At 39.3% G+C, this 17,132-nt stretch overlaps 2 protein-coding genes across 2 annotated transcripts in view; one reads left to right on the top strand and one right to left on the bottom strand.

Annotated features, from left to right (window-relative positions):
• Positions 1-17,132, top strand: part of LOC149034363 (uncharacterized) — a 158,525-nt gene that overhangs the window by 112,418 nt on the left and 28,975 nt on the right. The gene's annotated exons all lie outside the window — the stretch shown is intronic.
• Positions 1,202-17,132, bottom strand: part of LOC113670547 (uncharacterized) — a 33,390-nt gene continuing 17,459 nt past the window's right edge. The window contains exons 3-11 of the mRNA XM_089194853.1: positions 13,854-14,507; positions 13,262-13,375; positions 11,586-12,911; positions 8,685-11,035; positions 6,661-7,894; positions 6,379-6,474; positions 5,280-5,524; positions 3,126-3,393; positions 1,202-2,844 (exon numbers count right to left, since the gene is read on the bottom strand). Coding sequence (XP_089050979.1) covers positions 2,840-2,844; positions 3,126-3,393; positions 5,280-5,524; positions 6,379-6,474; positions 6,661-7,894; positions 8,685-11,035; positions 11,586-12,911; positions 13,262-13,375; positions 13,854-14,507 — 6,293 coding nt within the window. The 3' untranslated portion in view covers positions 1,202-2,839. The remainder of the gene's footprint in view (positions 2,845-3,125; positions 3,394-5,279; positions 5,525-6,378; positions 6,475-6,660; positions 7,895-8,684; positions 11,036-11,585; positions 12,912-13,261; positions 13,376-13,853; positions 14,508-17,132) is intronic.

The raw sequence follows: 17,132 nt of genomic DNA, 5'->3' as shown, positions 1-17,132 counted from the left end.
CTTCGTTCTACATGCAAAGGTTTTTAGTGAAAGTACACCATTAGATCCAGATATTAATTATGATAAAGGACTGTGGACCAACCAATGGCAGGAGAGCTCAAACCACAGATATTACTAAGCAGCACTGTTAGAAGCGTGATGTCGAAGGTTGCAGATGACATCAGGTTCATCAGATCTCACCCGTAATCTTCGTTCTATATTCAAAGGTTTGTTATTGAAAGTAGATCATTAGACCCAGACATTTAAAATGATAAAGGCTGTCGAGTAAGACGGTCTGACAAAAGCTTATTCAAAATGAGCTTTCGCTTTAATTTCAAATAATATCGACAGGACTCTGAGGGAATTCATCCCAAATGAGTCTGCTTGGCCTGCAAACGAATACTTTATCGAGTCTAGGAAAACTCAAGTAAAAAAAACATTTTCCCATGAATGACCTTTTTTTATGGACGTCTTATGGTGAACAAGCATGCCTACACTAGTAAAATGCCGAATCGAGTACCATGCCGGAAAAAGTACGACGCATAAATCATGAGTGGTTATGCTATCGGAACCATGTGGGTACTCAGTAGTTGTCACGCAAGATACGGCTTCGTCAAACTGCGTTAGACTTTACTCTCAATTTTCGGCGGTCATCAAGAGTAACTTTGGCCAAAAGACACACTGCAGCAGGACTATCAAAGCACCCATTGATTGGGTACGATAGTTGAGTAAAGATCCACCTTGCTAAATTACAATTGGCCATTTTTTGTTCCCCTCGCAGCACTTTTTTAAGACAATATTCATCTCATTAGTTGACTGTAATTTCTTACTCATTTCCAATATGTAATCGGTAAAACTTTAAGAATGCCAATTTGTTACAATGACGGGAAGATAAATTGAATGCATAATAACTACCACGATGTAATCACACAGCAGTGATTGTGTGTGATTACAAACAAAAATTACCAAAACCCCGATTTGGATCCCGGGGTGAAGTTTCTCGAAGATGTTGTGGCACTTGAACTGAGGGAGTTAAGATTTCTTTACGGCGACGTGTGGTAAAACGTTGCTGTTTTGATGAGTTCAAAGTTAAAACGTGACTAATTTGCTGTCGAGGTTTCAGTGCTAAGAAGACGAAAAAGTCGGTGTTTAACGTTTTAGTTCTATATGGGACGGCTAGGAAATTTACAAAGTTTTCAAAAAACGCGTGTTTCGCTATTGTTTTGCACATGTGATCACTTTAATTTATTATTATTACAGATTCACCCTACTAGGTTACAGGTAGACAATAAATTAAATTTATCATTGCGATAAAGAAACGTTGTGGAGATGGAGACATCCAAAAGCGCTGGTGCACCATGCTAGGGATGTCCTACTAATTGAGGTGTAAGAAAAGTATACACAAATATTAAAATAAAAGTTCTTATTATCCTTAATAGAATTAAAAAAATTCTTTTAATGGCTGCAATACTATTTGATTGTCTAATAAGCTTAGGTGAACTATTCCATTCATTCATTAATAGCTCAGATCTAAGTTCCGCAAAGGGAATGGAAATCGCTATGACATTGCATAGGGAGCTGATCAAATCTGATTTTGTACGACATATGATGTTACGTGTAATATCCAAGTTCTTGTTCTTAACCGATAACAACTGTTATTGTTTGATTCATAACTGGACTCCGAAAGAACGATTGCTGTTATCCTCCAATAATCCGGTTTTTTTTCTTCGTAAGTGACAATGGAGATGCCAATCAAATGCAATCTTATCTTCACTTGAGGAAACCAATGTCGATAAGCGAGGCACAACGCACGAAAAATGTCGCATGAGTGAGAAATGGAGATGCACGTGCGAGAGACGAGGAGCGCGTCGCGAGACACGAGAAGGCATTCAAGAAGCCAAATATGATTCTAAGACTGTCTCAAGGGTTTATAGCATAGTTGTGACTGAAGTTATGACGCTGTGTTGAGTTACCGCTGCAAATGCTCTGAAATCCTGTTTGAAGTTGAACGGGATGAAAAGAAATTTAATCGTTATGAAACTTAGCATCAGTTGGATCCGAAAAAGGTTCCGGTCTAAACTCGAGCGAAGTACCATTACTTGGAACGTTTCCAACTTACTCAGTTCAGACTGGAGTCTTGAAACCTTGAAATCTCGATTTTCTAATGTTAAATTTTAATCGGACGGACTTCTGCAGTCTATCTCAATTATCGACTGCCCTCTAAATGTGGGGGAAAGGTATATCACTGTAATTTATTTTTCAGTTTATTCCATGCATTGCTGAGATCATGGTGTCGTAGGGCCTAAAACAACATTCTGATCGCACAGTGGGATTTAAACCGTGATTGAATGTGCTATTTTTTCATTGTATAAAAATTACCTCGATTACGTTTTAAAATATTGATGTATGAAGAATACATTGAATAGCTTGCTAGTTTACTACAATTGTACATAGTTCTTATTCAGTTGTACAGACAGATGGTACGTAGCAATAAAATTTTTTGTTAGTAAATTAAAAGTAAGAGTAATCGAGTTTATGTTTCGAGCTCCCTAAATAAAGCTTTATATTAGTGAGAGTGTTTTGTTTCCCGTAGACTTGTACACTTTTGCATAGTTATGATAACTTTTCACGGTGTGATGTCTTTCCTTTGCACCCTTTGTCATTTGGGTTGTTTTTCTTTTCATGCGATACATTGGAAAACTAATATTATAGAACCTCTGAAATTAAATTTAAGCTTTTGAAGTTCATATTGGATAAATAAAACTGAAGAAAGCTCAATAGTCTGTATGCCCATAAAGTCTTTCTGCAAGGCCGGGCTCTTCACAAGGGCCGATCAAAGTGACTGTAGGGGCCTGCCATTTTAACCTGTAAACACAATAATCAGAACACTGTGATTAAACAGCAAGGGAGAAGAATGGAGTGCATGAATTGCTTTTGATTATTGAGATGGGAGCCAGCGATGAAGCATGAAATTATGAAAACCGCAAACTTCATGATGTGTGTTACATAGTCAAAGTAACAAATGGAACAACAAAAAGGGTGACTGTTGCCAACTTGGTATTAAAAAGAACATTGAGGATCCTAACTAACAAGTATCACTATAAAACAAAAATTACGTTTAATTGGAGTATTGTAATAGGCTGTACCTTGTAAGGGTTGAAGGCTAACATAGTGCACCTCATGAATATGTCCCAGCACAAGAGGTTTGCTTTTGTCAACTGGGAAATGTGGCGTAATGATTACATCATTTCTTTTGGATTGACTACTGATCACACGAATGCACGTTCCAAAGTAGTTTGCTGCGGCACTCAGAATCACGTGATCACCCCAAGCTCCATCCTGTTCCATGCATACTAGGTATTCAGTCCATGTTTGATGTCCATGGACAAAGTGAAACAGATCTGTTCCATCCGGCTGTAAGAAAGATCAGTTAAAGGAAACTTAAAAGGACTGTTTATAGGAACTTGAGCGCGTGGAGTACGAGTCAGGGAGTAATTTTGTCAGAATGGTGCGAGACACCGTTAATTAGCAATTTACTGTATGGTAAAACATTTTGTTTTTTGATTGAAACGTCTTTCAAAACCTCCGTGTATATTCCAAAGACTTTACAAACAGCAGGGCAACAACAAGAAAGATCCACCATTAAGAAAGTGATTAGAATTGTTTTTATCTGATGGAGGTTTAAAGGGAACTTTTTTCAAACTGAGACATCCAAATGACGAAAAACCGTGGTAGCCTGCTTCTTCAGACACCGCATTAAGTAACATGAATTTAACTGTAAGCAACATCATTATGTAGCTTCTTAAATAATAAAGTTAAATCTTTTTAAGCAAATGAAGATCATCGCAGTATATACTCAACTTAAGCAGTTGAGAAATAAGGCCTGAAAAAAATTCAGGCCTGAACGGGAATCGAACCCATGACCTCTGCGATACCGGTGCAGCGCTCTAACCAACTGAGCTATCAAGCCAACTGGGAGCTGGTCAATTGTGAGTTCGTTATATACCCGTAGATGGAGAAGGTGTGATAAGAATACATGAAAGTCATATATTTGTACTGCGGAAAATACATTTTAAGCAAATGAAGATCATCGCAGTATATACTCAACTTAAGCAGTTGAGAAATAAGGCCTGAAAAAAATTCAGTACCGGTATCGCAGAGGTCATGGGTTCGATTCCCGTTCAGGCCTGAATTTTTTTCAGGCCTTATTTCTCAACTGCTTAAGTTGAGTATATACTGCGATGATCTTCATTTGCTTAAAATGTATTTTCCGCAGTACAAATATATGACTTTCATGTATTCTTATCACACCTTCTCCATCTACGGGTATATAACGAACTCACAATTGACCAGCTCCCAGTTGGCTTGATAGCTCAGTTGGTTAGAGCGCTGCACCGGTATCGCAGAGGTCATGGGTTCGATTCCCGTTCAGGCCTGAATTTTTTTTCAGGCCTTATTTCTCAACTGCTTAAGTTGAGTATATACTGCGATGATCTTCATTTGCTTAAAATGTATTTTCCGCAGTACAAATATATGACTTTCATGTATTCTTATCACACCTTCTCCATCTACGGGTATATAATAACGAACTCACAATTGACCAGCTCCCAGTTGGCTTGATAGCTCAGTTGGTTAGAGCGCTGCACCGGTATCGCAGAGGTCATGGGTTCGATTCCCGTTCAGGCCTGAATTTTTTTTCAGGCCTTATTTCTCAACTGCTTAAGTTGAGTATATACTGCGATGATCTTCATTTGCTTAAAATGTATTTTCCGCAGTACAAATATATGACTTTCATGTATTCTTATCACACCTTCTCCATCTACGGGTATATAATAACGAACTCACAATTGACCAGCTCCCAGTTGGCTTGATAGCTCAGTTGGTTAGAGCGCTGCACCGGTATCGCAGAGGTCATGGGTTCGATTCCCGTTCAGGCCTGAATTTTTTTTCAGGCCTTATTTCTCAACTGCTTAAGTTGAGTATATACTGCGATGATCTTCATTTGCTTAAAATGTATTTTCCGCAGTACAAATATATGACTTTCATGTATTCTTATCACAAAGTTAAATCTGTCAAGTTCCCCTTTACACCAGGAGTACAAGCTGGTATCAGAGCTCCTGCAAAAAGACAATCGTCCCATACAGGAGGAGTAACAGTACTCCTGGTCACTTCACGCTGAGAACACTGAGATAGGTTCTGGCAGTGTTGGCCAAGTGGTTTGTATTATCACTAGACCTTTATCATGCTCTTAAAATAATATCACGTGAGATACTCTATTAGGCATACATGCATCAACTTACAAGTTTTGGGTTACTCCTGAGGTACTGCACCAAGTTTTGTCTTAATTTGCTATGTGGGATTTTGATTCCCCTAACAGTTTCCAGTTGTTCAGACAAGGCATGGAACATGCAATTTCCTAATCCTTCATTGTCAGACATTCTGAAACCCCTGTCTGATGCAATATTCCTGAGCGCCAGAGATAGATCTATTCTACTCTTGACTTTGCTTGCGTCGAGTTGCATCTGGATGATTCGGTCAAGAGAACCTAGAAAAGACGAGGTTTTTATTAATCTAACTGCATGAAAAAAGCGAAACAATCGTCTGCTGGAAGATAAAAGTCTTAAACCCACTAAGAGAAACTTTGAGGTGAATAGGAAAACAAGGGCCTCAAACATCAGACTACCGCTGTTTTGTCCAACAACTCAGCCTTAAAAAGGAAGTTCTAGCTGTCATTAAAGTAACTTTTTAAATTCGATATCTGCCCGTGAATGAATACTCTAATAATCAAGAGAGAAGAAGCAGAGAAGAAAAATTAAGGGTGAGGTCTACACTGACATATCTGAGTAATTGGAAAAAGGAGTCCTGGGAAAAAATTACTGGCTTCAAAAAATGAACTGATGTATTTCCTCTATCGTATGAATATGTAGTTACTTAAATATTGTGTCGAAAGACAACTGTATTGTGAATAGAACATAGACCGGTTTTGATGGGAACAGCGTTTTAACTTTGGTTTCGTTTTGAGAAAAAGCAAAAGAATGCCCTTCGTCTACCTGTTTCAGAAAATTTATGGTAGTTTCCAAATAAAATGGAATGAAAACTTGAAATGACTAAAAGAAATAAACAACACTAAGCCATCCGTCCGGATCAGAAAGTAAAAGAAAATCAAATTTGTTCATACACGTCTTACGTCTGTGACTGAAGAGTGCAGGGGTATAAATAGCAACATGTCTCATTCGTAAGAAACATGATCAAAAGTACTTGAAGAAGTTTTCACGAAGTGTAGCAGGCCTGAAAGCGAAAGTTAAGTTAAGGAACTGTTGAAGCTCCTTGTAACCTGACTATATTTATAGTTATTTGGGGATGTCAATTATCGTGTGTTATTAATATTTTAGTACTCACTTGGGGTCAGTAATGAATCAACTGTTAGTTGTTCGGTTGACGTGTCAACAACTTCGACCTGCCGAGTTTTGAAACCTGTGTCTCGTCTTTTGGAAGCTAAAAAGATAGAAACGAAACTTTTGTTTAGAATCACAGCAATCAATAAGAGGATAAAATAACTGATAACTATTAATGTTTAACATCATGTATGAGATGTTCATACTTTCCGTCACAGTTAGTAAGAGACCGAAAGCCGAGTAGCCCCCTAAAACACTTTTTAAAGAATATTCAAAACCTTCTAACCATGAGCTATGTCCCTCATCTTCTCCACGAGAATGTCACGCTGTTTCTCCCAGCTAAACTTCTCTTCATAGGAAATCCTCAGTTGTTGGATATCTTGAAGTCGATCTGATCTTTTCTTCTGTCGGACACCAGTAATTGCCGCTGCCCACTCCCCAGGGTCTTCAGACTCCACCACGAATGATTTGCCTGATGGTAAAGTGCACAGTGCTTCACCAAATCCTGAGTTGCCGCTGACAAGAATGGGAAGACCAGCAGACAACGCTTCTAACGCCGTCAAACCAAAACCCTCTGTTCTGGAGGGCATGATGCAGAGATCAACTTCACAAAATAAGTGTTTCAATCTCTCTTTGCTGTGCAAGAACTTCCTCACGGTCAGCTGGCTTTTATCGATTCTACTCTTCAGCAAATTTGCTGCAACCTCATCCTGTTTACCGTTAGGTGCACCCACGAACATGAGATGGTAAGACCTGTCTTTTAGTTCAAATATTGCTCTGGCAGAGATATCGTAGCCTTTAAGACTAAAGTCCTCTGGATCACCACGGCCGAACGTCAGTACCTTAAACTTGTTACTCTCCTTTGGAGCTTGTTTTACGTCATAGAACTCACGGAAAGTTCCAGGAGTCAGTTGAAGAATGTCGTCCTGACTCTTGCATGAGCGGAGCTGAGCGGAGAAAGCGTCTGTTAGCTTTGGTCCAACTGCTAGCACAGCATCTGCCAACTTACACAACTCCACTTCAGTTAAATTCTTCTCTTCACCTTTGAAAATAGCCTCAGGATAGTTTTTGTGCATTGCAAGCTCTTCGGGTGCAGTGTGCACCACCTGAATCCACTTACAATTGTGAGAATTTCTGATAACTTGGGCTTGCTTACCAAGCTTTGCACCATGACCCAGCACAAAGTCAATGACAAGGTCTCTTGGAGGGAAACTCAACCAATCAAGAGGATCACTGAAGCCTACCAGTGTCTTGGCTTCCCGGATGGAAACATTGTGACGTGATGCCATTCTCTTCTCCCCTTCAGAACAGGCAGATTGTGGGACAAGGAGAGTAACTTCCACTTCAGAGTGTTTGGCCAACTGAATGGCAAGCTGCCTGTTGATGGTGGACAAGCCTCCCATTGACGAACTCCACTCACTGCCCAGGAGAGTCACCTTCAATACTGTGGCAGACTTCATTGGATTGATTTGACTTGCTTCACCATATGATCTAGCAGCTACATTTGAAGAAGACAAACCCTGAAGAAAAAAAAGGGTTAAATAAGATTATGAATTTATTTAAGAAAAAACTTTGGGCGTGGTCATCTAAATTTATGTTGATCAATACTTTACCAATAAAAAACAAAACAGTATAAAAATAAAAAATAATTCTGTCTTGTTAGAGGTTCTCTTACTTATATCTGAAAACACACGAAATCCCGCAACCACATTTTGATCTTTTGAGTAATATGGAAGATCCACGACGCGCGACAGGCGGATGGAAAAACTTACAAAAGATTTAAATGCTGCTGTGATCACCATACAACACTCACTCACTCTACATTCCGATTAAAAAAATATTGGTGCAAAATAGTGAGTGCGATATATTGCAACAAAAACTTTCATGCAATGTTACAAAGTCTTGAATCTGAATACTCTATGTGATGAAAAAAAAAGATTCAGGCTTCGACCAGCTTACGGGCTCGAATCCCATCGAAGCCTGACTTTTTTTTTCAGGCTTCCTTTCTTGCGAGGTTCATGGCTTTATTTGAGTTACAGTACTATTATATAACAGTATGAGAGGCCGCAATACTAAAGGAGCGTTAAAATTTAGAAAAACAAGAAGGCTGAAACTGTCTACAGGTCACCTTAGGTGCACCTGTTAGTGTTTCCAAAATGCTGAGGCTATCCTATCTTTAACATAACTATGCACTACTAACTACCCTTCTTTCTTCGCAGTTACTTGTTGAGAAATAAATTAAACTAAAGCAGTTATGATAAGTGTGGTTATAATCTCACACGCAAAGGTGAAATAGAATCGCATTTTAACCTTTTTTCCAGCACAGGAAATCCATGGAGAGAATTTCTCGACCTGAATTCGATTATCCACAGCCACAGACTTGGTGCAAATGGCCTGCGTTTCATCACCCAAATCTAACCCTGAAATGAAGTGAAGGCATTCCTCTTGCTTACAACCTTCTTCGCGATGGAGAGTACACAGACTGATCACGCGTCCACGGGAACAAACAGGACATAAGAAACACACATCACATCCAACGTTCTTCACCCAGAAGAGCTTGTTCCAAACTTGATTGATGATCGAGGTTAGCTGGCTACGAAATGCTTGAATTGAGGCCATATTCACTTTATCAATACAACCATTAGAACTGACGACAACAACCTCGATTGTGGAAGAGTGGCAAAGGAGAACCACGGAGAGACCTTGCTTTGGAAAGTTGTTAAATCTGGCAAAATTGTGATAAAGTTGTGGCAAAGCTGAGCGAGGATATTCCCTACCACACCACAGAAGAAATTCTAGTACAAATCGGGGAAACAAGCCTGGAGGGACCCGACCTGTGTCAAATTTGATAAAAAGTGATGGAATTTTTGCAGATTCAACGAGATTACTTATCTCCTTAGGTGGACGCGTTTGCAACATAGAAGGCACTATGTAATGCTTGTCGGAAAAATCTTGTGATGATGGCCAAGGACACAACAAGCTGAATTTCTCCATAATTGCAATTAGACTTTCGTGGGTTTCCCTCTGAGGAATCAAAGAATTCCAAACATGTTTAAGAAGTTTTTCCTCCAGGATTCCTTCGATCTCGAGTCTTTTCCAAAGATGGGCAAAGTTTTTCTCTTCGTGAAAGGACCTGACAGTTATTACGTTCTTGAACACATCAATCAACCACTGAATATCCAAGAAAACTAACTCACTTAATTCTGGTGTATCATCAAAGTGAATCAGGACTCGCAGATCATGCAAAAAGTTTAGCACTGTCACTATCTCGCTGTCGTTAATGTAACAAACTTTGGAAGCAATCTCTTTCGCTGTCACGAGAGAGATAAACTTGTAATCACTTTCCTTAAGGACGCGAAGGGCCTTTTCGTATTTCAACCACTTGATCGGAATAGCCTCGGTTACGTGTGGTAACTCTTTAGAAATGACATGTACCTTATCTCGCAAGCGCATTATTTCTTTACATTCTGATTTTGTGCCCGACTTACTGTTATCAACACAAAACACATCAAATAAGTGAGCACCATATGGCTTGGCCCTTAGATCACCAAATATTTCATAGGCTAGTTCAGCCGGATCACGTGCGCAATAGGGCTGATCAGCATGCGTGCACACAAGGAAAACGGCGGGAAATTTCTTAAAAGGCAACACCGTTCCAGGGTCCACTAAAGCAGCCAAAGAACTCATCCAGAAGTCTAAGTAATCGAAATTCGTTTTCAAATTGTATTCATCTGCATTGAACGCTTTGTATACTCCTTGCTTCACCAATGGTGTGGCTTTGTCGCTTGGATTTCTACTCAAGTCATAAACCAAAAAGTAGATTGCTCTTCTTGTGAGAAAGAGGGGGTGCGTCACGTAATACACTGACTGTCCAGCAAAGTCCCACAGTATGGAATAAATGTCTTCTTTATCATCTTCCCAGTTCTCTCGAAGAAACTGAGGAAGTAGCTTTGCAACATCGTCGAAATCCGGCAATTTTTCCAGCGCGTTGATAAGCAAATCTTCTTCTGGTTCTAATTCTGTAGGGTTTCGTACTTCTCTCGTTGATAAATTAGGTTCATCGTCGGTGGTATTGGTTGATGCTGGATTTATGGATGATTCTAAGAAGGTCGCGTCAGTTAAAGTCTCATTGGGTTCCCTTTCCTTTGTGTTGTCAATTTCTTCAAAATCATAGCCAGCTGACTCGGCTGGGCTTGTTTTTTTTACTTCAGCAATTTTTTCATCCGTTGTCAATTTGTCTGCAACCCACCGTGCTGCATTATACTCAAATGAAGTAACTGTGGTACCAGTGTTGGCTTCCTCGTCTTTTTCTCCTGTCTTCCATATTTCAGTGGTTACTTTAAAATCATAGCGATCGACCTCAATTCCCAGGGTGCTATCTTCATCAGGGTTGAAGCAAATCCCTTTCAAGGACTTCTTCACGCTTGTTTTACCAGACCGATCTTGCCCAACTATCATCAGAGGCACTCTCTTGACACAAGCTTGACCTTCGGCCAGTGCATTGTTGTAGGCTTCCAAAGCTAAAGGACCACGAGCACGAATCTCTGGAGGAACTGTAAATGGAACAATCGAGAAACGCACATTAATAAATCTCAACAATCGATATCGAATTAAAAGGGAATCAAAAAAACAAGAAATAGGTGACATGTAAACAAACAAAACTGAATAATGAACTAATCAATCAAGTTTTATTTTTAACGCAAACAGGGCATATCTCCCCGCATACATTAGATCGATCAGGTAATGGGGAGAAACGGGTGTTATCAATCGCGTGAGATTATCCCTTAAAAGCTTATAAACTTGCAATTATTCAATGCTTCGAAAAGATGACCGAGCCCAGTAACCCAACCTCTAATTCCAATAGAAATCACATTTCTGGTAACCTTCCGCATAATTTCAGTGAATGTTCTCTGAGATAACTCCATGTTTCTTCTGTACATGTGTAGGATCAATCTCGGAAAAAAAAATGCTTTTACTTGCATTCGGGAAAAAGGGTTGCGGTCTGATTTAACTCATACTTTAACTTCTCTTCTCTCCTTTTTTTTACGTTTTATTTAAATCCATAAATACATATCAGGATATAAGTATTTACGTATGGGAACAGCAGCACCTTGTTCACAAGCAATCATTTGATATGATATCATAAATGTCATATCCAAGAATGCTCTAGCGAGCTCTGGCTTAAAAGGATAGCCACCATTTTCAACTGACCTTCATCCTTTTTTTCCCCCACTGGGGTTGTCAAAGCATCCACCTTTTCCATCACTTCTTTCAGTTTGCTGTCCATCTTTGTCATTTCAGTTTTGTCCAGTACTTGTTTAAGATTAACGAAATAATTTGGATCAGAAACTAGTTCTTCAGGTGTAATATCTTTGCTATGAATCTGAGAACGAATGAAGAATGCTGCAAACCATTCTTGAAAACTTTTATGTAAGAAAGCATAATGCAGTTTTGGTTTCAATTTGCTGCCACCAGGCTGCACCGACAGAAATCCAAATTCAGTCAACTCTTTAGCATGGTTTCCCAATTCACTTTCATTAAAATCAAACTTATTGTTCAATAAACCATTCAACGCTACCAACCCAAGGCGATTCAATTCCGGTTTGTAAAGGTTTGTAAGGTCTTCGCTCATTTCTGAGATTCCTTTCTTTTTTCTATATCTTCTCAAGACACATTCAACCATATCAAAGTACAGCTGAGCTCTGTTTTCGGGGAGTGTGCCATCAAGATCTTCGTATAAAAGGCAAAGAAGTGCTGTGTTTAGAGGATTGGCTGCCATTTCTCTCAGGTTTTTATCTCGCGATATCCTTTCCGAGAGCTTGGTGGCTAAATCCGGCCTTTCTTTAAAATAACCGGTGACAAATGCATTCACATGGGTTTCAGTAAATCCTTCGATCTGAAGCAGCACGTCACAGCATTTTCTCACCTCTTTTCCAGCTTCGTGTCTTGATGTTGAAACTATGTGGCATCTGGGGAGTACTCTTCCTTCAATTAATGCGGAAAATAATGACAATTTGCCGGATGGTAACTCATCCAATCCATCTAATATCAATAAAATGCTTGACTGATTTTCAACTATAAACTGAAAGAATTGTACTTTGACTTCTTCATCGATGTCTCGGGGCAGAATTTGATCATAAATGGCATCCCAAAGATCAGAATGGATGTCTCGACATTTCAGCAACAGCACTACTTTGAATGCTGATGAGCCGTAGCCCTGGAGTTCCGGATTTCTAGTGGCCCAGTCGTAGACGTACTTTTTACAGTAGGTGGTTTTTCCCATACCAGGTTCTCCTTCGATCAACACTGTTCTTGGCGCTGAACACTCTTCATACGGGTCTAGTATTGATGACATGTCAACAATTACGTTGGCGACCTCCCAACTCCTTTTCTTTCTTCTGACCACTTTGAGCTTTGTAAAAATATTGCCAAGAAAAAACTGAAACTCTTCACACCATGGAAACGGTGAGAGCCATCCCTCGCGAGTCTTGTATAGCTGGCGAATTCCATTGATAAGCTCAGTTGGATCAAAATTACCTTGAATTTAAATAAGTGAATGAGTACTACACCATTGCCAAAGAAATTACTTGGACGATGCAAAACGCTATCGGTATGATATATAATTCATGTTTACAGATCAAAAGCCATTTAGATTATGAATTCAGTCGAACATACTCTGTTAGTTTCTTTCTAGAGCGGAACTTAATATCAATGTTTCAGTTTTACCTGAAATATACATATACAATATACATTACCCAAAAACGCTACATTAGCCGACATCAAGCAAATAATGTGGTCATGCTCAAAAGATGTCTTATGTTCTCAAGTTAGCGGAATCCCTGTTGTGAGTTCAGTTTATCTGTGACTACCTCTTTCTAGCAACCAACCTTTATCTGTGCTTTTTTCCACTATGGTCGTCAGGCTACTAAAAACCTCCTTCATTTCAATCTCTATCTTCTCAGGTGTGTCTCTGATGTCGTGTCTCATCTTTTTTAACGAATCTGGAAATGTAAGAAAGATAAGCGCAATTTCATAAGCACATTCATATCACAGATTTACGTTTAGGTTTAGATAAAATAATGATATGTACATCAATTATTACTCGATTCCGAATAGATCAAATTTGGAATTGTTTTCAGATAATTTCGCCAAATAATATTCATGGAAAATGAGGGTTGACTTGTATTTGAATATTTCACAGCAACTTTAAGTGTAAACTACAGAGCTCGGTAGAATTATTTTTTAAAAAGGTTTAGTTGTCAAAGTTCAGAGGCACTAGGGACACAAATTGGCCTACAATCAAATTAACGGAGCATTCTTTGGTTCATCAACTGCAATTTGTCTTACTGTTCCATGCTAAAGATAACTAAATTTCCAGTTTACATAATTGAATAGGCAGAATACATCAAGAGCTAGCCCACCCTGCTACGTAAGCTAAAAATATATCCTTTTTCTAATTTTTTTATTCCTCCATATTACCTTCAATTTCTCCAACTCTTTCTTTAATGATGTCGTCGTCTTTCATCCAGTGTTTAATCAGTTCACGATAATGCTCCTCAAAGTCTGGATCCATGTAGGCGTGCTCAAGATTGTCGATTTCAGATCTAAAATGAGCTCCTCCTAGTCTCACCAAAGCTTCTCGTATCTCCTGCCAGTAAGCACTGAAACTACTGTCATCCACAGAGGCTTGAGAAGCATGGCCGTATAGAGTGTTCTTGTAATACTTCACTCTGGCGATGTCATCTGCGATGCTTATGTTTGTAGCTGGGGGAAGACGATCCCAACCATTGGCAGGAGGGCTCAAACCACAGATATATCTAAGCAGTACTGTTAGGAGCGTGATGTCGAAGGTTGCAGAGGACACAGGTGAGTGATAAGGAAACAACCTCCCCCATTGTATGGGATTCAGTATTCCCTTCTTTTTCAGTGATTTCAATGTGGCGTAATGCACTGAGGTAGTTCCCAAAACTGTATGTAGAGTCGCTGGTGGATGTATTTTGTCAAAAGTGGAATGGAGCACTTGAGATCCAACATACGCCAAGAGGCGGCATAACCTTGCATAGTTGGTGGTCTGTTTCGTAGATGCAAATGGCGAGGGAGCAGTAGCCATGAAACTGACCTTACCAGGATAACCTGTGAATCATAGAATTGACAGTAAGTCATGTTAATCAAAACTATTTGAAAAAAAACTCATTTGGAAACTCAAAAAAACTCCCAGGAGCCAATTGACACCGAAAATATCTTCAAATCGTGAGCAGAAATGAAACGCGATTTTTAGTTTAAGAGGAAAGGAATCACCAGAAATAGTTTTTATTTCCTCTAGAGGGCCTTAAACTCAGTCAGTTCTGGCTGGTTGACGTTTAATTCTTAATGGAATGTAATCTTGCTTCTAAGTACCGAGGTCGACATAGACTGTGAATACACTCTTGAAGATTTAGGAAAGGCTATCTTCATAAGATCTACCAATCCAGGACCTCTCCCTCAGCAATAACTGAGGCCAGCAAGTCACCTTACCTTGAGTGCTGTATTTCAAACCAATTGATCTTTAAAACTTCTGAATTGTTTATCAGTGCTAAAAAAGAAGGTTAACGTGGACATTAGTGTCTACTACCAGCTTTTTATGAGGAACAGCTGCCAAAGTACAACAACTAAGTTAGCTATGCTGCTACAAACAGAAATCCCGAAACACCTAGTTCACAATAATCACCCCCAATTACATTCAAGCACCTCGCGTGATCATCACGTTCAGGAACATTACCAACACAATAAAAATGAAAGCCATAGGCACTAAGACAATACCACTACCACGGAAACCATAGTCACCTCAATTGACAAATAATGACTCCTTTTGATACAAGAATCGCTAGTGGTTTAAGAGCCGCTCCAGTCTCCACAGCAAGGACAAGTCCAACAACAATTCCAGCATTAATACAAAAGCCACACCCGTTTTTACTACTTCATGAAGCATCACGAAGATCTGACCATTGCCAACGTGACCATTATACCTAAACCTTAAAACTTCCACAACTCCAACATGATCCACAAGCAGACACAAATATATAAACTACAGCATAACATCAAAGCAAGGCAATGCAAGCTCCATTTACCACCCTGCAAAGATCGGTGCACCAACTTGGTCATTTGAAGCATAGTTTGCAGAAGCATCATCCATCACCACCCCAATAACGACAAAAACTACATAATTACAAGCAAACTACACTGTGTTAGAAAAATTGTCATCAGTCTTGTAATCAATGTGTTACCAGGTCAACCAATAGAACCAATTCCATGACTATATATAGCCCAAGAAATACCAACACAAAAAATACTTGAATGATATTACTTCAGATCAGAGTGTTTACAACAATCACTAAATAGAAGCTAACAGCTTAAAGGCACCATCTAGAAAGACTTGTCAACTTGCCAAAACTCATGGTACGCACTTTAACTATCTCAATTTTCATGGAATTAGGCAATATGGGATATTTATCATCCCTCTAAGTGGAAAACTAAATGTAATTCCTCACAGGTATATCACCTAATATGACACCAGGTCTCCTTCCCAATACCAAAATTCCTGGATAGAGGAGCAACTTAGAAGGAATTTCCTCACCAGCTGCTATTTCACTATCACTCACACCTGGCAATATTAGAAGCATTTCTAAAACTCTGTCAGTTTATGGTTTCTCTGCTTATTGATGATTAGACCAGTACAGCCCTAGACAACAGTTTGCACAGTCACTGTTATTAAATGCACCTTTCTAAGCTATGTATAAATTTTACCAGATGAAGGTAACTCTAATAATGTCACCAATACAATACAAGGTGTCCCAGTTCATTGATCAATGAAACAATAAAATCTAAGTCAACAGATTCAAAAGTCTCTGTAATATTACCACCTCTGTAGAAATAATGTGTCCACTTGAAAAAAAACTAACAGCGAAACCCACCACTTGTAGTTACCACTACAATTAGGGCAAAGAAACCCAACAAACAACCTTGTTCCACATGCAGCATCAAAAGAAAGGGGTTACACCCTCCATCTGCAACTGAACCTGCACAGACAAAGCAGCTAAATGGAGTCACTAACATGCAACAGAGCTGCACAAGTATCATCCATCGCCATGCACTATCATGAGGCCAGAAGATCACAATACCTAAAGCTGTGGCTAAATTCTGATAAGAAGTTTTCCACTGGTTTGGTAAATATTCTTTTACCAGAAGAAAGATATTTTTATGCCTTGCATGTGCATGGGACAAACAGGAAAATCTGACTCCCCATGAGAAGTTGAATTTTAGACCTTCAGCTGATTTCACCCTCCACTTGGCCAGTACCAGCTAGTATGAGGTGATGGTGAGCAAGGCCATTAATTACTAGGTTCATATCTGGCAGGTTGTCAACACCTGACATTAATTGTACATGATAGCCATTTTGCATGAATGTACCAATTTCCAAAGATATGCACACAAGCATGGAATAATAATTTCTAATCCATGTGCAGTACAGCTCAGAGGTAGATGGCCAACCCACATGCAAAACCTTAGCACATTTTTCGCATTCTGCACAAAAAAAAAAGTGCATGTTAAAGCAAGTGTCTTAAGCATGTTTTTGCTATTGTTATTCAACACAGTCAGCTTGCTTTGTTCTGCATTGTTTCTCAAGGATGGAACCAGCTCTCTGCACCACATCTTTCATATTCCTGTTGAAAGAGGGGAGCTTAAACTTTGATTTTATATAACTTTATGTCCCAACCAGTG

This window comes from Pocillopora damicornis, chromosome 14 (assembly GCF_964200805.1).
Source record: "Pocillopora damicornis chromosome 14, jaPocDami1.2, whole genome shotgun sequence".
NCBI lineage: Eukaryota > Metazoa > Cnidaria > Anthozoa > Scleractinia > Pocilloporidae > Pocillopora > Pocillopora damicornis.
Note: the sequence above shows the minus strand (reverse complement) of the source record. Positions and strands in the feature narration are given on the sequence as shown.